At 45.2% G+C, this 22648-nt stretch overlaps 1 protein-coding gene across 1 annotated transcript; it reads left to right on the top strand.

The window, feature by feature from the left end:
• The first annotated feature begins 557 nt into the window (after positions 1-557).
• On the top strand, positions 558-22223 carry tbc1d16 (TBC1 domain family, member 16). Its single transcript, XM_041957112.1, has 13 exons — positions 558-699; positions 4038-4250; positions 4907-5069; positions 5162-5470; positions 11379-11573; positions 11784-11931; positions 12027-12191; positions 12733-12881; positions 15744-15878; positions 16827-17013; positions 17456-17635; positions 18804-18950; positions 19596-22223. Exons 2-13 carry the CDS (start codon positions 4070-4072, stop codon positions 19893-19895), a joined length of 2259 nt encoding a protein of 752 aa, XP_041813046.1. The 5' UTR covers positions 558-699; positions 4038-4069; the 3' UTR covers positions 19896-22223.
• Positions 22224-22648: the final 425 nt, after the last annotated feature.

The raw sequence follows: 22648 nt of genomic DNA on the forward strand, positions 1-22648 counted from the left end.
GGAGAGAAATTATTTATTGCCTAAACTAAAACAGACAGGTAAAGCTCCTGGCAGCTGTGTGGCAGGATGCTCTGACTCCAGCTCTGGTCCTGATGATGGACCAACTGCATTCAAGCATTTGCCAGTGACCTTTAAAACGTCACTTATGATGAAAAAGGGTCAGATCATAAAGGTAGGCCGGGTCGGATGATGACTTGGTTAATAAAAAATGTTTGTAGATTTATTTTAACGTGCAGTCTTGCTCTGATGTCCCTCCGTTTTTTCGATGTAAAATCTAAAATTCCCGGTTTGTGTGATAGAAATTGTCTTTGACATTCCGGAAGCAGCGAGATTTGGGGGATTGGTCTGTGGGTGAGCTGGTCAGTCAAGTTAGACACAGACGACCAAGCAGTCACAGGAAATAAGATGAGTCAGACGCACAAATTAAAGCGTCAACTCCGCGTTCTCTAATGGACGATTTGTTTTATTTTGAAAGCCAGAACCGGAAGCGTGATTTTTTGTTGTAGCGAGAGCAGCAGTCAAACGTGTGGTGTCACTGTCGGAAAACACAGGGATACAAACAAGACTACAGCTCCTAACAGCTGAGCTAAATAAGGGAGAAAGGCGGTTAAACGACGCCGGTTCACGCTGCTCGGTCCCCGGCTGCCCGCTGAGATGGATGTCCGACATGGGCTGTAGACTTCTGCGGCGGGACTGAAGGTGAGTCGCTTGGCCCCGTTTCTCTCTACATGCTGCTCTGCTATTCATTCATTTGTCCTGCTGGAACAGGTGTGTACGCCGACAGTCAACAACGACACATTCCTCCGGTACGAGCCACTAATGTAACGTTGCCTTTCGCATTAAAACAAACTTTAAAGTTGCCTGTGAACGCGGACACCCTCAGATGTAACTAGCTAAGGGTTTCGGCCATGGTCTCGGCAGCTAAACTAAAATATTTATGCTGTATGTGGTACAGACACGAGTCCCCGCTCGGGCCAAAAACACGTCGTATATTAGTGCGGGCCTGTGGATGAATAGTGCTGTGGTGGCAAAAGCCTTGTCCCATCCTCCCCTCTCCTCCTGTCAGGCGGATGCTGCATGTCAGGCTGATGGAGCCCCCGACATTATAGCACGCCTCTGTCCCCCAGGCTCCACTGTGACCAGCAGGGGAAGTCCACCTCCAGTCAACGCTTTTATTTTGCAAGAGTTGACCCACTTCATGGTCTCCCACCTTTCGCCTAAATGCACAGGACACACTGACAGAGCAGTGAAATGCACACCTGTGCATCGTACTTCAGTTCAATACAACTGATCAGGATTCTTCAGGCTGTAGTTTGTGGTGTTTTTCTATTGGATTGCACGCTGTGTGTGTGTGTGTGTTTTACTACTTCTCTCCACTCAAAAGAGGTGGAGGTGGATACATTGATATTTGAGAGTTTAAAAAATGATTTTATTTTACATGAACACCAACCACAAACCGTTATAACAGGGATCCCTTGAATTTTATTATTAAACCATTCTGTCCGTACTGAGTGGGACATTTCATAGCTGAAAAATAAACATGTCAGCATTCTGGTAGACAATTTATATCACTATTTCTTCTTTGATCGTTTAAACACAGATGAAAGTTACATCACTCAGTACCAGCTGGTGGTTGCAGGGGTTATACTGCGTATTTAACAGCTTATTTTGAACCTCCTGTTCAGATAATGTATTTAGGCCACACTGTATATAACGTTATGACATAAAGCTCAACACAACACTTGTCCTGCAGGAGAAATATGTTTTACATGCTTTGATATGTGTCTTCCGTTGTAGCAAAGTCCACACACACTCCTCCCACTCTCATAAAGTTTCCTAATGACTTACCCGCCGTTTGCAGAGTCCACAAGAACCTTGTTTTTCAGGCTTCATTGTGGCTGGTCTCCTTTCAGCTGCCCCAGGCAAGTCACTGTGAACTGCAGTTCTGGATTGGCTCCTCTATTCAGATGTCAGCGTGACAGCTTAATTAATGTAGCCCAGAGGTGAGAAGCTGAGACCATGGAAGTTTGTGGCTTCCATAGCTGCAGTTAAATTTCCGTGATGTAGGTTTCAGGTTCTTATTAAACGTTCTCTCTTTGGCAGGCAAAAAAAGTGAAGTATTCTGCAGGCCAGAGTGAGACTGGACTGAGTTTAGGGATGTGAGTCTTTTGATAAAAGGTCAGAGAGGAGAGGCAGAGTGTGAGCACACTGAGGTGTTGACAGCATAAAAGATGAATGTCCTTTAACAGCCGGCCTGTTCTGGCCCATCCTATCAAACTGACCCGAGCGGCCCTGTAATCACACGCAGACCAAAATAACTGCTGCACAGTAGCACAGCAGCGGATGTGTTATTACTGTTACGAGGCTACTGGAAAACAGATGTGCGTCATGTTTGAGATCATGTTCAGGTGGCATGTTTGTCACAGTGGGCTGCAACTAACCGTTATTTTCACTGTCGATTACACTGATGATTATTTTCTCTATCAATCGATTGGTTGTTTGGTCTATACAATGTCAAGAAATGGTGAAAAATGTCCATCAGTATTCCCCAAGGACCAAGATGATGTCCTCAAATGTCTTGTTTTGTCCACAACTTAAAGATGTTCAGATCACTGTCACAGAATAAAGAACTACAAAATAATCTATAATATAATTTTAGATTAAATTGCCAACTAACTGATTAATCGTTGCAGCTCTAATGTGGATGCTGTGCGAGTCAGAAGTCTGTTAGTCCAGGGTTATTTTGAAGCAGTTAGCATGCAAGTTGCCCAGTAGCCGCTAATTTCACTTGTAGTTTAATGTGGCTAGAGGAGCAGTTAGGAACAACTGCAGGACTGTTTGTGGGTAAAAACAAAACGTAAAAATACCTCCTTGGGCTCTCAGACCTCACGAAGGACATTTTTCACAATTTTCTGACATTTGATAGACTAAACACTAAAATAACTTGCTGCCCAAGATTATTGACATCTACAAGAACCAGCAGCCCCTTTTTACAAGATGTACCGTGTGAGGCGTGAAACTCTTGCCAAAAAAACTCCCACCATTTTAAATGTGAGCCAAATGATGGCCTACGGTAAGTCTCTCCTCCGAGGTCATGGCGGGATGCCGTGCCAGCAGACTTCCTGTCTGGGGCCTGGCATCAGGAAGTGGGGTGCCTGCTTAATCAGGCAGAGGTAAACATGCCCTGTGAAGAAAAAGGAGGGAACATTCCTCAGATGGAGTGGGGAGTACGTGTCGGCGCACAGCCAACAGGAAAATAAGGCTGCACACATGAAGCGGGTCCGCAGACACCCACGATAAAGGAAGCGAAAAAAAGTAGATCTGTACAGGAGCATTAAACAAAAGTTTCACTTTGAGCCTGAAAAGCAAGATTCCCTTTTCAAAGAAGAAAGCCCTCAGCAACACGTCATGCTGCCACATCAGAAGAGCTGCTTTACTTTTCATGTCATTTGAAGTTTGTCTCATCGCAGCAGACTTTCTTTCTGCAGCAGGCAAGTTAAACACCGGTGCCAGCACATACTGATCCCGGCACAGCACTGATGTTCACGACATCTGTCGGCTACTGATAATGGCTTGGAATTTCACACGGATGGAGTGTGTTTGCACATGTCTCTCTGTGTGTGTACACACCGGTGTATGTGTGTGAGTGTGTGTTGTTTACAGAAGGCGGGACGCTGTTAGTGACACGCTGGTACAGTATCCACAGATCCTGCGAATGTGCTTGTGTTAGTGGGTGCAGGTGGCGGCAAAGAAAGTGTGGCTCAGTGAAATGCTGAACAAGTACAGAGGGGATTCTGCAGTAAGGACACTGCAGTGAATACAGGCACACGTGCTGCAGAGGAGATGAAGTGTAGGTGAGCGTCTGTGCAGTCCTGTCGTGCCAAGCCTCGTCACACTGTCCTTAAGATGCTTAACTTTGTCGTCTTCCCTTTTTTCTCTTGTCTTTTACTGCTCTTTAATACTCCCATGCTGTTCCCATCACGGGCCGTCCTCCCCTCCTCTGCCAAAAACTCCCTTTTCTACTCCCAAATATCCAGAGGATGGGCCCAGTGTCCCGGTGCCTGAGGAGATGTCTCTGGGTCGGCTCCTGCGGCGTGCCTCCTCCAAGGCCTCCGACCTCCTGACCTTTAACCCCGGGGCGGGGGGCACATCGCTGCGCTCGGGCCTGGATGGCGAGGTCATCTTCTCCAAGAATAATGTTTGTGTGCACCCTGCGGAGCACCTGCCCGGCCTGGCGGAGCACCACCCAGGTTAGGCGGGGCTGATGTAGAAAGTGTGTTTCCTTGCGGCGTGAATGGAGTGAACTGTCTCTCAGCAGCTTCCCACCCACAAACATATTTTGTTTTTATACAGAATAAAAGGTGCACAGAGATTACACAGGGCTAAGATTAAAAATGAGTCTACAGCATGCAACATCTTTACAGCTGCAGGACACATGTTCTCATCATCATTTAGACTTTTTCTAGCAGTTTAACTTCTGCTACTGGCTAACTGTAAATATTCCTCCTTCTACTAATATTTGAACTGGCCTTGTTTATGCATGTGACGGATATGTGATTCTGACCTAGAGGTTGTAAAAACAGGGGAGTTAGTGGCCTTTAAAAAATATTTTTGGGCTCTTTTTAACCTTCATGAGACAGAACAGTGCAGAGGAAAGTGGGGAAAGAGAGAATGGACAACATGCAGCAAAGGGCCGAAGGTTGTTATTGAACCCAGGCCGCTGCAGGAAGGACACAGCCTTGGTGCACGGGGTGTGTTCTTTATCTCTTCTTTGGTTTCATGTTTGTCTTTGGGTCGCAGCTGCCTGCTACTTACTAATAAAGCCTTGTCGTTTCCTCCTATTTTACCTGAGTTTTCATCTCATAATTATTCCCAACCGTACTGTGGTTTATGTCGCCCCCTGCAGGCTACCTGTGTGTGCACACGGAGAAGGATGAGAGCCTGGGCACCACCCTGATTCTGACCTGGGTGCCCAACTCGCGCATCCAGAGACAGGATGAGGAGGCGTTGCGCTACATCACGCCAGAGAGCTCCCCTGTACGCAGGAACGCCCGCCGCAGAGGCCGACGGTAAGAAAGCCATTTCTTATCATCATGAAGTGCGCAGCCCTGCGTCATTATACATGTTACTGATGGTGTTTTAAACCAACCGTCTGCTCCAGACCCCATTCTCGTCACCCAGCAGCCCAGGAGGAAGATGAGGACGAGGAGAGGAACATCACCAGCAGCACCTCAGCAGAGAGCCAGAGCCTGGTGGTGGAGGCCGGAGCAGATCCCTCCTCGCACCAGCAGCAGCTGCCCTCGGCGGGGGAGGAGGGCGACGAGGGCTCCTGCGAGCTGTCGGACGAAGTGAGTCGGGACAGCACCATGGGTTCGGACTCGGACACTTTCTCCTCCCCCTTCTGCTTGTCCCCCGTCAGCGAGGCCCTGTGTGAAAGCAGCGGCTCTGTCTTCCTGGACAGTGAAAGCAGGTCAGTGAGAGGGTTGAAACAGACTTTTTTTTACACAGCAGAGTTAAGTTTAGTCTTTGTTTTGTCAGTCAGCGGTGAGAAAATAGGTCCCCTGTTGACCTCACTCCTAACTCCATCACTGTCCCACATATTATCAAAAATTGTGATGTTTTGATCACCCTGGTAGCTGAATAGTTACAGTGCATATTACATCGCAGCAATGCCACCATATGTCCTTCCCTGGTTTCACTGGTTAATTCATCAATATGGTAACATTTTAGCTGGGTTAGGGTTGTGTTGTGAGTCTACTCTCCCATTATTTTTTCATAATATAATTCCTTTGACTGCATCTCGTTATTTTGCAGTATTTGTGAGAGCACTATCTGGTGTCGCTGTACCTCTCTAAGTTGCTTTACGTTGCCTTGGAAAGTCCTTGAAGTAGCACATTAGTAGCTGTCAGCTGTCGCGGTCCTGGATTTTGTGATGCCGGCATGTGTTCGCTGCCACTTCAATCCGCTGAGGAGCACCTTAAAGTTCTGTCAGATATGAAAGCATTCGATCGGTATGGTTTTACATTTGCAAGAGAAATAAAAACAGTCATTGTCAGACCTTTTGTTAAAGCTGACACCTGCTGTTCGACTCAATAAGGTTTAATTGTGTGGCTGCTTTTGTAATTGTGATGGTGAACAGTTACAACAGCAGCCAAGCCTTCTAGAGGTGGACGAGATTTCATAAACGCAGCAGGAAATGTCAGCTTCAAAGGAACTGGATCACATTTGCCACAGTTGATTATGAAAAGTTGAGTGAAGTTATAAGGACAAATGTGAAAAATGTCATCCACACTCAGGACTGTTGCCAGAAGTTTGGAAATACTAAATTCTCAGTCCACTTAATGCCCCTCCACCTCAGGCATGAGGATTCTCTTTTTTTCAAACCTGTATTGAAAAGTCAGACAACTGTCAAAGTTCAAGTAAACTTATTTTCTGTACAGGACAAAAAGTACAGTTTAGTTCAGGTTCAGTTAGATTTGACAGACACTCAAAAGGGACATTTCATATTTATTGGTAGCAGCTGCGTGGTTGTTTCTGTTGGTCTAAAAATGGTCAAGTTTAGGTTGAAAATATTCGTTAAAAGCATCAAAACAAAACACTCACTGCATCTACGTGGTTGTGAAGTTGCCCAAATACTCAGAGGACATGTCCTCAGTTCAAAGACACACAGTGTTAGCGGCCTCTAGTGAAAACTGCTCTAATGTTACGACTTGTGAGACATATTTTACTGACAGAAAAGGGTTTTTTGGGTTATTTTTGTCAGCCAGTTTTAGGGATTATGGATAAAACATATAAATCCTCAGAGTGTACTTTAATGTGAAGCTGTGTGTGTTTGTTTAAGAGGGTGCGTGTGTGTTCATGTGTGTGTGCGCGCATGTGTGTGTACAATTTTCCTGGAACAAGCTTTTAACCAACAGAGAGAGGACATTTTGGCAGGTCCTCAGAACTTCAAAGAGCCTTTTGACAGCTAAGACTTGGTCTAAAGGGTTAGGTTAGAATTAGGGTTCGGGTTGAGCTTTGGCATTTAGTTGTGATGGTTAAGTTTAGAGTGAAGGGCAAAGGAAGGTGTGTATTACTAAGGTTGTGGGGACATAAATCTGTTTACACAGTCACATCGTGGAGACTCTCCGTCCTTATGGGGACAAAATGCAATTCCCCTTAATGTAAATTGTTACATTTTAGAGTTAAGGCCTGGGTTAAGGGTAAGGTTAAGGTTAAAGTTAAGGGAAAGGTTAGAGTTTGAAAAGTAGTGGTTATGGTTATGATCAGGGCAAGTCTCCAGGAAATGAATGTTAAGTCAATGTAATGTTCCCACATGTGATGGAAGCGTGTGCGTGTTACATTACAAATGTACTCGAGTACTGCAAAGAGAGAGGTTTCTCAGCTTCTCGTATTTGATCTTATCTGGAACTGACCACACTGTCACATTCACGTGTGCCCTCGGCTGCAGCGCCCTCTGACGACAGGATGTTTCATTGCTTCCACGCTTCCAGATGGAAAATGCCAGAAGTTTTCATCTGAGAAGCTCTGCATGACGAGCTGTAACAGCCTGTTGTAGCACACTAACCCAGATTACTTTTTCAGTTGCTGTAAACCACCACAAGGTGGAGCCAAAAAGAAAAGAATTGATTGCACAAGGGCTGGTTTACACTCTGCGGCCACATGGTGGCTTCCTGCTCTACAACTGAATGTCCCCTGGGAGTGACAGCAGGTAGATGACTTCAGCAGGACGCCTGCAACCTCATCAAGCTCAAGATGTGTTCGTTTACTTAAAGCAGCTCTTAATATTTTAATATTTTAGAATATAACAGATGGGCCAAAATAAGTCCCCAAATCCCACAAACCCCAAAACCTCAGTGCTTCCAGAGACGGCTCTCTAATCAAGCAAGCCATCTGGACATCAGCGATTGTGTTGCTGTTCGGACCTCACGGCCGTTTGACTTTACGATTCCCCCCGTGGTCGTTTTCCTCACGCAGCTATTTGGCCTGACATGTTGCCCAGCATGTGTGAGCGAGCCTGTGTCAGTGTGTGTCGAGGGGAGAGAGAGAGAGGGGGGGGGGCGAGTCAGTGTGTGTTTAAGCCTTTTTTAACCACTCTCAGACCCCGGCTTGCTGTATGTGCAGTCAGTGTGTGACTTGGCAGCGCTCTTGGCTTCACAGCTTCTAACCTTTACTCTGTCCTCCTCTTCCTCCGCTCCTCTGCGCTCCACTCGTTGTTAGTGTCTCTCTGGCACTCGTATCTCACTCTTTCCCTCCTTCTCTTGGATCCTCCTCTACCCCCCCCCCCAATCCGTCCATGCTTTCCACTGTATCTTGCATCTTTTCTTCTTGCTCATTCTCTCTGTTTTTCTCAATATTGTTTCTTTCGGTGTTGCCCACCTCTCAAATATCTCGCCCCCCCTCATTCCCCTTCCCCTTCCCTTACTAAAGTCTGTGTGAAGTCCTTTGATTCCCAGTGCTCCCGGGGTTGTTGTGCTGGGCTGAATGTCAGCTCTCCGGATTAGAGCCCTGAAGAGAGGGGAGCAGCAGCCAAAACCCTGGAACCCACTCAATCTCTCTTTCTCTCTCTCTTGCTTTAATTGACACTGTTAAGGGGCCAGGAACTGGAAACATGTCACTTGGAATCATTCAAAGAGAAAGAACCGCGTATGGGAGAGCTAGAGCGGATGAAAAGGGGGGGGGGGGGGGGGGGGGAAGAGGAGAGCGGTGGGAGAGGAATCCACAGCAATCTCTGTCGAGCTCCTTAACAAGTTTCTTTCAAGTTTAACAGTAGTTTATGAGACCACTGTTGACTGTCGATGTGTCCACGCTGCCTTCTTGAGGTTTTACTTGCAGAATTTTTAACATGTGATTATATCTCAGATAAGTGTTTTCCTACATTTTTGGCTTGTGATGCCTTTAAAACGATGCCGTTTCTTCTCCAAGCCGTTTATCACCGTTTTTTTTTTTTACTTGCTGTATTTAAATCATTTTAAGTGGCTTGAAGAAGGCAAAACAAATCATTAAAATAACTTTATAAAGCAGAAATATGTCTTCTGTTTGTCTGTGATAGTGCCAAACATTTGTTGTGCCCCTTCTTCAACCTTTTCACATCTTATTGTTTTACACAGTTGAATCAAAGTAGATTTAATGTGTGTGTGTTTTTTTTCACACATGAACAGAGAACGACCCTTGAGTGTGAGCATGCAAACAGATCTTTACTCAGTGATCTAAATGAATTCCAACCCTTATTTAACGCAATGCACATATATCATCACTGGTGTGTCACATGTTTAGTTAAATAACCTGTGCGAGTTGTAGTCGATTGTATGTATCTGGTATAAATGCTGTAGAAGAATAAAACATTAAAAGGTGGTGAAAACTTTTTATAAGCACTGTAATAATCTGAGGACCCCTCAGTTCCTCGACACCCCGCCTCCCCCATCCCTCTGCTCTCCCCCCCCAGGGATTAGCTGAAGGGCCTGGGACTCCCTGGAGGCCTGTAGCACTTGGTCCTGGTTCTCAGGATGACCTGGCAGCACCTTCCCCCAGGGCAAAGCCTCGCGTATGTGGGGAGAGGTGTTATGAAGGGCCTCGGGGCAGTTTGATCTCACCCTGGCCTGGTGGGACATGCCGCTTACAGCAGCCTGACTCCGTCAAAACAGCTTGTTTACATAATGTACTCTCTGTACAGTTTACGGCTTGGCTGCTGCCTGCAGTACATGAGCAGAATCAGGCTGACAGAAGCTGCTAATCAGTCGTTCAGTTTCCGCTTGGATGCAGCACAGCGGACGATCTGTGCTATAAACCAAGAATCATGTGCTTTCTTCCATGGTTTTTGCACTTTTATTTCCACACTGAAAAATATGCCAAAGCATTTTTACTTGAAACATAGAGAGGAATGAAGGAAATGTCCGCTGTAAATGGACTCATAGGCCTTGTTAACACCCCGAGCTTGACAGTCATTAAGCGAGTATAGTCGTCGCTTTTAACGGAGCTTCTCTCAGCTTGCTTAACTCCCTTACCAGAGCCCTCTGTGCCTCTCTCCCAGTCTCCTTGTGCTCCACAGTCTGGTTTGTGGCATGATACATGAGGCAGAGAGCAGTAAATCACTAGATAGCAGAGGAAACTGTGCAGCTTGGATTGATCAGCCTTGTTATTTTCCCATCTGCTGACAGGGGAAATGATTAGCCAGACATGATTGAACCAGGGTGTAATAGATTCAGCTTGGCCTGCCTCCCTGCCTCGTCTTTTCAAAGAACCAACAGGCCACTTGTCTTCACCTGTGAAATTTTTCAAACGAGAGAATAGATTTCTGTGTTATTTTGTAAAAGGATGCTTTTGAATTCACACATTCACTGAAACCAGAGGGAGAAATCCTCACATGGTTCTTTTTTATATATAATGGAGCTATAATAAGCTGAATGAATGACTTCTGGTTTTAGTTTTCTAAATAGATAATAAGTTGGTTTGATAGTAAGCAGAAATCTTGATTGAGACGTCTGCTTCTCAAATGTCAGCGGGTTTAATGCATTTCTGTGTTGGCCTGTTTCTCAGCTTTAGCATGTCTCGAGACGTGTTCGAGAGTGCATTATGGTCATTAGCTACGGTCCATTCACTGTGTGTGTGTGTGTGTGTGTGTGTGTGTGTGTGTGTGTGTGTGTTTGTGTTTGTGTGTAAGACATTGAACATGGCAGCCAGTGATTCTTCAAATTAAAAAAAACTTGTGTGTGCTTGCTGTGGTGCAGGATTTGTATTTGTGTTGTTTTTTTGTGTTGTGTATATATGTGTGTGTGTTTGTGTGTGTGTGTGTGTGTGTGTGTGTGTGTGTGTGTGTGTGTGTGTGTGTTTCTCTGTACATGTAAGTGTACTGTGTCTCCTCCTGCAGCAGTGGAACCCTCGGCTCAGGTTTCAGTGCCGGGAACAACATGCTGGTCATGGGGGGAATGACAGGAGAAAGTGGATGGCAGACAGTGTGATTTGTGTGTGTGCAGATTTCCGTGTGTGTGTGTGTGTGTGTCTGTGTATGTGTGTGTGTGTGTGTGTGTGTGTGTGTGTGTCCTCAGAAGCCTCCATGCATTCCTCCCATTCTCAGCCTTTTTGCTGAACCTTATTGAGACACAAAACAACAGGGCAGAGCTGAGCTCAGGATAAGCCCACATGTCTGCACAGCTATCGCTGGGCTAAACACCGCTGGCCGTCTACATGATGTTTATTATTAATGTTCAGAGAAGACAAGAGTGGCTCTGTGTGATCAGACTGTGAGGCGGTTTGTGCATGAAGCCTCATTCCTTTTTCATTTCACTGAAAACATGACTGTGTTCGCTTTTGCACAATTAAGCTCCAAATTAAATTCTAATTCATAGAAACTCCTTTGTGTTTTTTTTTTGTTCTGCCAGGGAGCTGTGCGAGGAGTCCATGACCCACTCCGCAAGCTCCGCCTCCAGCCTGGACAGCCACGCCCCGTCCGAGAGCAGTGGCCAGTCGCAGGGCGCGCGGTGGGAGGAGCAGCAGAAGGTGCTGGCTCTGGAGCAGTTGTGTGGCGTTTTCAGGGTGGACCTGGGTCACATGAGGTCGCTGAGACTCTTCTTCAGGTCAGCCGGGGGTCACGAGGGGGTCACCTTGTCGTGCTACGGTGCGATGTCTCGTACTGTGTTTGTGGTTTGTTGTCTGATAATTTGTGGAAAATGAACTGTGGATAAAGAGTGTAGTGGTTTATTAATCCGGGGTTAACACATTCCTTCAAATTTCCTGTTGGAGAAGAGGTTAGTGAGTCTTTTTCATTCTTTCTTGTGCTGCTGCAGTGATGAGGCGTGTACCAGTGGCCAGCTGGTGATAGCCAGCAGAGAGAGCCAATATAAGATCCTCCACTTCCATCATGCTGGCCTGGACAAGCTGGCCGAGGTCTTCCAACAGTGGAAGTGCTGCAGGGAAACTCAGCTCAAAGACCAGGTCCGGCTACAAACGAACGAAGCCTGTTTGGCGTCTAATTTTTATTGAGAAACGAAGGAATCTTTCATCCTGTCGTTTTTCACTCTTATCGCCAGGTGTCAGTTGAGAAATCCTGCATGCAGTTTTCCATCCAGAGGCCCACCCTGCCGTCGGCTGAGACCCACCCAGAGGAGAAGCTTTATCGGCGGCTGGACGTCACCACCTGGCTGCGTCACCTGAACCACAGTGGGCAGGTGGAAGAGGAGTACAAGCTACGCAAGGTCTGTCTACATATCAGTCTCTCCTGCTGCTGTCCATACAGCCACTTTTTCTTGCATTTTTCCCCCGCATCACACACTGAAAGTCATTTTGAAAGTCATCCCCGCCACATACAGCTTTCAGTTTTAATCAGCACCTCCCGTCTCTTCGTGATTAATGTGTTGGTCTTGGCCAGTGTCCCCCTGTGAGTCATTTGAGTTGTCTGGGTTTGACTCAGTTGAAGGTTTACCATCTTACTGAAATGACTCAGTGGCAGTTAGACTGTGACCAAGACATTTCCTCAGTAAACACACACATGCACACAGAGTAGCAGTGTTTTCGCTGGACGTGCAGTTATTCTTTTGCAGCATTTTGCAACAGTCGTGAAAAAACACATCCCCTGTGGCTCAGTCAGAGGACAACTGAGTGCAGGCTGTGCAGTGTGCACCTCTGCCTGCACATCTTGTTTGCACACAGTTTGTTCTCACCCACCAGAAGTGATCCCTCGCCGCGGTGACCCCTGTTTGCCCTCTCTTCTCAATGTTTTTGTTCACCCTCCGCCAGGCCATCTTCTTCGGTGGCATCGACCCATCCATCCGCGGCGAGGTGTGGCCCTTCCTGCTGCACTACTACAGCTATGACTCCACCTCTCAGGAGAGGGAGGCCTGGAGGCTGCAAAAACGCACCCACTATCATGACATCCAGCAGAGGAGGTGAGCAACGGGGAGAAATAAATGTGTGTTTGTGTTACAGAAATATGGGGAGATTCCTGGCTGCCGATTACGTAGAAATCAATGAATTAAAAAACAAGTCAGACGAAGACGCAGCCGTAGTCTTGACACTGCGAAACGGCAGATAAACTGTTACACGGCTGCAGCATCGGCTGCCAAACGGGCCGTCAGTCAAACATCCAACCATATGTGAGTCTGTTGCGGTGGCTCGTCGCAGGCGCTGAGCAATCAATAGGCACAATCAGGGAAGTGTTAAGGGGAGGTGTCGGGTGTGAAATAAAAAGTCTCTGGAGAAAAAACATGTCAGTGCTTATCAGATAATACTCTCTGGTCGAATGGAAGAAACACACACACGGACACACACACAAGCGCATCCCTGAGTGCATTTGTCTTCACCCCACGAACAAAAGGTTGAGCGTGCTCATATTTTCACACGTTTTTCCTCTCTGCCTATGATGAATATGATAATTGGACAGGTTTCATCTGTATGGCCTATTAACATTTTGAGAACATCAGATGGTCTTATCGCAGTCAGGTAATTAGAGCCTTTGTTCTGACTCTGATGTGGATTCCTTTAAAGACCATTTGACTAGAGCAGCCTCCAGGGCCACTAGTTGATCATTAGGAGCAAGGATACACGTCTGCGGTTTCGCTCCTCGTCTCCTAACCATGTGTCCTTCCCTGAGCTGGGATAACGAAGCGGCTGCATGTGACTGCAGCTGTAACGAGTAAACAGGCTTTTGACTAAGCAGAGACTGGATTACTGCACACACAGGTAAACAGACAAAGAGGGAACATTTAGGATGTTGTCATATTGGCACAAAATGCTACAAAATCACCAAATGGCAAACTTGTTTTCTTTAGTTGAATGTATTGAATGACTTTATTGTTTTTCACTAATAAATAAGAACACAAAAAGATGGTTGGGTGACTTAGTTTCCAGGGAAACGCATGAAGCATCCCGACATTTTAAATAATCTGTCTTGTAGTGAAACACTTCAGATTTTATTTATGGTTCATTGAACGTCAGGGTTTTGTCAGTGATTCATTTTCAGGGGTCGTACAAAGTTTGGAAAATGAATGGTTCTGTTTTCAAGGTGAGGAACTGCATTTTGAACTTGTTGTCTAACAGGCTGCCTGCTTCATGGCCTCTCTGGCTGGCTTAAAGAGGAAGGGCTTATATCTCATTTTTGGTGCAACAGTGACTAAAATTCAAAAGAGCTCTATTTTTGGTTTAGGTTTTTGGAAGAGAAGAGGAAGTTCACTTCTCTCAGTCAGTAATAAATGTCTCTTCACATACCTTCTGGCCATATACATTCAGTTAGTTCACTCTCAGTTTCTGCCCTCAAATATCTTGATTTGACTGAACCAGCAGTTCAAAATCCAAAGATATTCAGTATTTAATTACAACCCAATCAGACTAAATGTTGGCATTGTATGATTCTGCAAACCACAGGTATGTTTGAACTTTATGTTTTTTGACATTCAAACTTTATGTTTATGTTTCAGTTTTAGGTTTAGGAAAACATCATATCGGTTTTGTCACCACAAACATGGCTTGAAAAGTGATCTGCTGCTTGTCGGTTGTCTTGCCTGGCCGTCACACCACCAGCATCCCCTCCTCCTCCTGATGAGAAACTCAGCTCATATACACGTACAAGTAATCTGAACATACAACATACAAAACGTCCAAATTTAACTCATCCCTGGTCTGCAGAAATGTACAATGCCCACATTTTATTCTGGCGACTGGGCTGAAAATTAAATAAAACAGACAAAAAACAGCGAATCGTCACAGTTAAGAAGAGGAAGCCGGAGATTGATTGGAATTAATTCCCTGTCGATCGATTAACCACTTGGTTGTTTCAGGTTTAGTTTAGACCGTGCATCATCTCATTCCTGCTTCGTATTATTGAGCTCGAAAGTAATAAGTCTGATTCACGGTGCTTGTCAGTGAGTTTTACGTTGATCTCACTGTATCATTGTTTGTACTTTAGTCGTTTTGTGTGTATTTGCTTGCTGGGATCTGTGTATTTTACAGGCCCAACTCCGGTCAGTCATACAGCTTCGTCTGTAAACTCTGTGCTGTGTGCCATTGGCCCATGCTTTACTTGACCAGACATTAAATAAAATGAGCAAAAATAAACTTTAAGTCCGGGCTGTGGTAAGATGATGTTCCCGTTTAATGTTCCAATGTAAACACAGCTATGTTTTTGCTGAACCACACCAACCTCTGAAATATAAAGCCATGAAAACATGCACTGAAGTCGCATCCTCAGGAGGGAGAGAGCGAGGCAGAAAGGTGGCTCTGGAGGGTCCCGCGCCGCAAACACTCGGCACTGAAACTAAACAGTTGCATGGCGTTGCATCAGGTGTGCGCTCATTATTCCTGGTGGGGCCGCATGGAAAACAAACAGTGTTAATTAAATCCCCTCTGCTTGTTAGGACTTGAGTACATTAGTGCCATACACAGAGTGCATTGCTAATACAGTCCCTAACATTTAGAGGGATAGATGGGGGTTTTATGGTCGTTGTATTATCCTCAATGGAGCGCTTCCTGCTGAAAAACCCCTTCAGTCCACTGCTTGCCCACCCCCACATTTTTATCTCATTTAAAGCTAACAATTAGTGCTTTACACCAGAGTAACATTTGAGGTAAAGATTATTTGATACAGCTTTATTTTTTTATCCCAATTACCTTAATTTCCTCAGAGATTCTGCATTAAAAACTTTTCCAAGTTTCCGTCTTGTTAAACAGTCACAACTTTGGAAACTAGTCTCACTTTTCTCTGTTTCATGTGTCTCACTTTTTATCTCTGCCTGGTGTTGGTGTGCGTTTTTCAGGCTGTCCATGAGCCCGGAGGAGCACAGCGAGTTCTGGAGAAAGGTCCAGTTCACAGTGGATAAAGACGTGGTGAGGACGGACCGCAGCAACCACTTCTTCAGAGGAGAGAATAACCCCAACGTGGAGATCATGAGGTCAGATTGCTTCCTCTCATTTTCCCCCTCCATCATCTTTTTTTTTTTTTTTTTTTGCCGCTCTCGATCTCTATCTTCGTCTCCTTCACCCTCTCCTCCTGCCAGCTTGCCTCCGATCCATCCTTATCATTCCCATTCCTCAGCCCAACGCACAGGCGCACTTATTCATTTCATATTCTGAACCCTGGGGGAGCCGCAAATGAGTTTCATGCTTTATTGACTCTGACTAAGCCGTCTGAGCACTTTTGAAGCATACTCAGAGCTAATGGCTTTCTAAACGAGGAGCAGGAGGATTTAAATAGCATATTAGTTTAGTGACTCTCATCGAGGCTCCTGGTATTTGTGTAGGTATTATGTCCTCTGCTGCGTCTGGGGCAGGGTGATACCAGCACTTACCTCATGCTTCCTCAGATATCTCACATCTATTTCACTGATAGGACTTTGTCTGGGTCACTCAGGATGCTGGCATCTACTTTATCTTTCATTTTCCAAACACAAAATCGCACTACTTCCCCTATAGTTCTTCCAAATGACGTCCAGTTTTACTGTTTAAAATATTGCACGAATAACAATAAGGTTTTCCCTTTGTTTATACAATCGTCGCTAATGCATGAGGCCTGGCCGGGAAGTTTACTTCACAGTCACACATCAAAAAGGAAGGGATCATTAATTAGCTCCCTGGTTAGCAGAGGAGTTGTCATGTTTTTCTGGGCATTACCAGTAATGCTGAAACACATGTTGGATCATTCAGAGTGTTTGGGTGGGACCATACATTTCAGCGGTTTGGCTGGGCTGCAGGGGCGTGAACATTTCTGCATTAGAGACTCAAAAAAAAAAAAGAAGCTAAAAATTGAAATTTTTATGAGACTGTGTTGCTGTTAGATATTCTGTTTTCTGCTGAGATGTAACAGCGGCACTAAGATGTCTGCGGCCGTTTTCTCCCTGCAGGCGGATTCTGCTCAACTATGCAGTGTTTAATCCAGACATGGGCTACTGCCAGGGCATGTCTGACCTGGTGGCTCCCCTGCTCACTGAGATCCAGGATGAAAGCGACACCTTCTGGTGCTTCGTCGGCCTCATGGAGAACACCATCTTCATTAGCTCACCTCGTGATGAAGACATGGAGAGGCAGCTGGTAGGATGCGTGTGTGAGTGCGTATGAGTCAGGCAAAATGGAACAGAAGTAGAAAAAAGCTGGAATTATGCTTTTAATATGAAAACAGGAGCAACAAAAGACTGGCAAAGTCGTGGAATGATCCAAAAACATCTGTTTGGATCATCCCACAGGTAAACAGGTTGATTGGTAACAGGTGATAGCATCATGATTGAGTATGAAAGGAGCATCCTGGAAAGGCTCAGCCGTTCACAAGCGAGGATGGAACGAGTAAATAAAATAAAGAAAAATAAGAAAATGAATTATTCTACATTAATATCTTTACCCGTCTTGTCATTGTCCCGTCCTTTTGGGATAATAAAGCCAAACGCTCATTCTTCCAGCCTAAGAAAACTAAAGACTCACTGGAAAATGTTCGATTGTGTTTGTAAGACAGCGTGTACCCTCTCTGACCCGCCTCCAGATGTACCTGCGGGAGCTGCTGCGTCTCATGCTGCCCCGCTTCCACCAGCACCTCACCAGGCTGGGGGAGGACGGCCTCCAGCTGCTCTTCTGCCACCGCTGGATCCTGCTCTGCTTCAAACGAGAGTTCCCCGACACCGAGGCTCTGCGAATGTGGGAGGCCTGCTGGGCACACTACCAGGTCAGGGCAAAGTCCGAACGGCTCCTTTGCATACGCAAGTTTGTAAGAAAAATTTTGCATAAATGAGCGTATGACTGTAGTCTGTTTCACTGCAGCACTAAATTCTGGCTGACATTTCAGGGGGTTTTAAGAAATGCACAGTTAACATTGTCTGCAATAAGAAGAGTCCATGTTATTCCTTTAAATCTTGTCACCACAGACTATTGTAATCCTCCTAAATTCCCTTTAAAATGTCACATTACTTCTTGGTTTTTGAGGGCTTTAATGGTTTAAAGGTTTAATTCAACAAGGATTAGTGATTCTTGAATTAAAGATTCAACATATAAAATCCTACATTTTGATTTAGTTTCCTTGAATTGATGCATTTCAATACTACCTAAAGCACAACAGCTTTACATATGCATTAAAACGGCAGTCTATACAGTACAGTGCACGTATAGTGTATATATTCAGTGCAGTATATTGCAGGAGTGTCTGAAGGATGGAAGCTGTAGCAGGAAGTCAGTTGCAGTATCAGTTCCCCCTCTGTCCAGTAAACTCGTCGTTGCGCTCACTGACACAGAGCTTAACACCTCTTCTCGCCGTGGCAGAGTCAAATATCAGCCTCTCTGCTTTGCACCATCTGTTTCAGACTCCCTGCGAGATGATGTGATCTTCAGCTGCAGGTGCTGATAGAGGAGACAGCAGAGCGCAACCTCGGTTTAGACAGTTGAATGTCACATGGAGCAGAAGGAAGAGCTTCTGATTGATATCTGACGTTTCTGTGAAAACCGAGGCAATCGACTAATGTTGTGTCACAATAGACTGATCTTAGCTGCACTTGTCATCTGAAACAGACACTTATATATGATGAACAGTATTACTTCCACATAAATACAGTATAAAGTGTTACTTGTCCATGTTTTTAATGTATATCTTTAAGCTTAAAGTGGCAAATGTTATAATTTGCATTTTCCTTGAACTGGATTTCCTTATAAATTTGCGTTCAGTGAAATCTGCTCGTCGTCTCTCCTCGTTCTGTGGTAGCCTTCAACTTGTTCCCTGCAGCAAAAGCATGACTAAGTACAGAGAGTCAGTGGATTTTGGAATAAAAAAACTGATTGTTTGCAGATATTATTTGTCTCCCAGTAGCGACCCCCGCACTAACCCTCTTTCCTGCTCTTCGTAGACGGATTACTTCCACCTGTTCCTGTGTGTGGCCATCATCGTTCTCTACGGGGAGGATGTGACCGAACAGCAGCTCGCCACTGACCAAATGTTGCTCCACTTCAGCAACCTCTCCATGCACATGAATGGAGAACTGGTGCTACGCAAGGTCTGTAGAAGTAGATGCTCTGTGTTTTTTTTCCTTCTATAACGTGTCGTTTAACGATTGTGTTTACGTGGCTCCACTTAGTTACTCTGCACCTGTGCACACCCAAAAGAACATGGGTATCCATCAATCTCAGTATGTCTTAATAGGCAGTGGTTTATCCGCAAAGACTGCTGCATTATATTCAATTGAAACTAGTGTTGTGCTTGCATCAAGCCGCCCTGCCCAACGCTGCAGCAAAGCAGCTCCGATATACTGTAAACTGCCCACAGAGGCCTTGAGGTGCTAAATGGGATGCTGCCGTGCCATGCAGAGGATTTATGATCTGCATCTCTGCTACTGAGCCTGTGCCTGCGTCCTCATGTTTATGGATGCTGTGTTTGTACTGCTGCAACCACAGGCAGTGAGTTCATGTTAGCATGCAGCTGGCGTACCTCCTTTTGTTGTTTGCCCGAGATTTTGCATCCAGAGCGGCCTCTCTGGCTTTTTAGCTTTAGGTAACGCGCCGCAATGCTGACCTTGACATAGTTTTGTTCTGTTTTAGCTGGGAGTCCGGGGTATTGATTTATTTTAATGTTTTAATCCACTATGTTTAATATCTGCAACATATTTTAGTTCATCTTGGCACTTTTCGTCCTGCTCTTCCAGGCCCGCAGCCTCCTCTACCAGTTCCGCCTCCTCCCCAGAATCCCATGCAGCCTACACGACCTCTGTAAACTGTGTGGCCCGGGGATGTGGGACAGCCGCTACATCCCCACTGTGGAGTGTTCTGGTGAACACCCAGACTCGCAGAGCTGCCCCTATGGAGGCACCTCCACGCCCCAGCCCTCCTCACCTTCCCCGTCATCCACGCCTTCACCCTCACCAAACCCCACCACCACGCCTCCACCGGTGGGCAAGAAAGGCTCCAAAACCCGGGATATTTTCACCTTCCGGAAACAGTCCTGAGGTGGAGGCGAGGGGGAGCTTTGCTGGTCTTGGCTCGTGTTAGTACAGCAAAGGTTTGGATCCATCTGCTGGATTCCTGAACTATTTGCTGCCCCCCTTCTCTCCACAACCCCTGCTTCTAGTTTCACTGTTACTGAGGATTTTTGTCACTTGATCCGTTCATGTGGTGCAACGTGGAACACTGTCTTACCAGAATGTTACTTACAGCGTTCGGCATCACGTGAAATCTGCGATGAGGGCAGTTTCGCTGCCCGACGGGCCGGAAGACGAGAGGCTGCTTTCCTCTTGGAGCAGAACAGACAATCACCAGGCGCTCTGTTGGTCTGGAGCTTCTTCAGGTTCGAGTCTGCTGCTGGCTTGGCATACTTCCATGGGCTTTTTAGCCAGGGGTCACATCAGGGTCTGAGGCAACCAGCCTGCAGACTCTGACCGCGGGTCAAACGAAACTGGAGACTCATTCACAGGACTTGAACTTGAACTTGGAAAAAAAAAGTTCCTGTGTTCTCACAGCCGAATATTTGTGTGAATATCAAATTATATGTGCATATCTCAAGTCTGAGCAGGACATTTCTCACATGAATCCAAACCCTCTGTGTTAACAAAGACGGGTTAACCTACAAATAGGATTCTAACTAATTGCCGGTACTTTTAAGTTTTGTTTTCGCTTTCATTTCCAACCAAGTGAATGTTTGCGTTTATATCAGAGATATCAAAGTTACCAATATTTAGCAATATTATATCCTTGCATGAGTGATTCTTGACATTATAGAGGGCGCAACATGTTTGTTGGAAAACACTCGAGCCCAAAACAGAGGTAAGAATGTGTTTACATGACAAACACATCGCGACAGGGCTCCGCATATTTCCTCATCAGATTTTGTTTGGGAACATTTTCATAATTCTGTGTTAAAACGGTGTTTCCAGACAGGCAGGAGGCAGCCAGGCGTATGTTTCCTTCTGATAAAGTCTGACACGGACGTTTATTTTACCTGTCGAGCAACAAGAGCTGAACCATTTACACATTACCATCACAAGGTATAATATGAGTTTCCTGTTCGAGGTGTTGGATGGATATGACAGCGCCGTCTGCCAAAGAAAGCATAGATCAAGTTGTTATCCTGACAGAGAAATTGATGGCCTTGTGTTTTACTTGAAGTTTGGTCTTGAAACCACGTTTAGACAAATTGTGAAAAAATTGTCAGCACAGTGTTATCGGTTTTTTTTTTCTCTCCACTTTCACCTGAAAATGAACAACGAACACACGAACCACACTGAGAATCAGTCCACATGAATGTATCTGTGTTTTCTTCTTCTTCTCGCTCAGCAACAACAGTGTGAAACTCTTGGGTGTACGCGTGGGTGTGTGTATAAACTGGAGTGACCTCTAAACATCTGGTAATGAGTTGGAGAACAGCTGTAGAAAAGCCCCCCCCCACCTCCCTGACCAGTCTCTTTAATTATAGCAGTCATCATGGGGGAGAGAAAAGAAGAAAGAAAAGCTGCTCTGGAGAAGAATGCGATATGGAGAGGAATGGGATGATTTAGGCTTCATGCTGGGATGTATAGTGAGCTTGTGTCTTTGATTTGCAGGTCCCAGATGTAAAGGTGGTCTTTTCCCAGAGAGCTTTTGAGTGACGCTCCTTTAACAGCATTTTCAAGATGTGAAAACATCTTGAAAATGCTGCTAAAATGCTGCTAAATTCTGTCTCTCTCTCTCTCTCCCTCTCTCTCATGGTCGCTCTCTCACTCAGCAAGAAATCTCTGCAAATGACATTCATAACTGCTCCTTTTCCCTATCAGTTATTATGTGCAGCTGCTTTCAGGAAATGCACGCAGAGTTTTGAAGATTGGCCGGCTGCGTTAAAATGAGCAAAGTCTAGAGATGCACGTTGGGAAAGTAATCAAACTGGGTGTGTATGTGTGTGTCTGTGTGTGTGTGTGCCTCAATGAACTCATGAATTTTATTCAAATCCTCATTGAAATCACATTGTCTGCACAGCCACTCCGAGTCACGAGCCTAATTAGCGACTACTCCTATTTAACGGGGGTTTGATCAGTCATCACTGAATGTACAATGTTGCTGTTAAGCTCCATGATATGCTGATGTATTACTGTACACATCTCAGAAAAAAGAGCCTATTCTTGGTACTGATAAAAACACAGTCATACTTCAAAGAAACATGTTTTACTGAACAACGAAATGTACTCAGCGTACAATTTATAAATGCCTTTCTGACAATAAATGACTTGTGATTGTGATCTGATACCAAGTAAAAACAATGCTGGGATTTACAAACCACCACCTTTTCATCATTAAACACTGCTTAAGTAATAGCTTTAAGTCTGTGATTTGTTTTGTAATTATTAAAGTAAACATGGATATCACATAAAATAAAGTCTAGCGTTGAATAGTGAGGTTGATTTCATTGTAACCGATGAGTAAAAGATGCAGAAACAAAGACAAATGGAGATATTTATAGTTTTGCTGCCTATAATAAAATTGTAATAATACAAATAAAACACAGTCCCATTCCCATGTCAGTAAGAGCTCAAATATCACAATATTTTAGTTCACAAAATATGTAGCAGCTGCAGGATTTGTGCTATGCTGACATCATACAAGGAAACAAAATTCAGTAGGGCAAAGTTTGCAATTTTGCAATCATTTGTAAATGAAGTGCGGCTGAGTCCATGTAGTAACATCCTCAAAGAGTGGTGAACCTCGCTCCGTCCTCGCTTGTGAACGGCTGCTC

This window comes from Chelmon rostratus, chromosome 17 (genome assembly GCF_017976325.1).
Source record: "Chelmon rostratus isolate fCheRos1 chromosome 17, fCheRos1.pri, whole genome shotgun sequence".
Classification (NCBI taxonomy): domain Eukaryota; kingdom Metazoa; phylum Chordata; class Actinopteri; order Chaetodontiformes; family Chaetodontidae; genus Chelmon; species Chelmon rostratus.

Excerpts from the sequence above, each read along its gene's own strand:
- tbc1d16 (XM_041957112.1), top strand. The coding sequence starts at position 4,070 with ATGTCTCTGGGTCGGCTCCTGCGGCGTGCCTCCTCCAAGGCCTCCGAC. Across the intron at positions 5,471-11,378 it reads TTCCTGGACAGTGAAAGCAG|GGAGCTGTGCGAGGAGTCCA; the intron begins GTCAGTGAGAGG and ends TTGTTCTGCCAG. Across the intron at positions 17,014-17,455 it reads AAGACATGGAGAGGCAGCTG|ATGTACCTGCGGGAGCTGCT; the intron begins GTAGGATGCGTG and ends ACCCGCCTCCAG.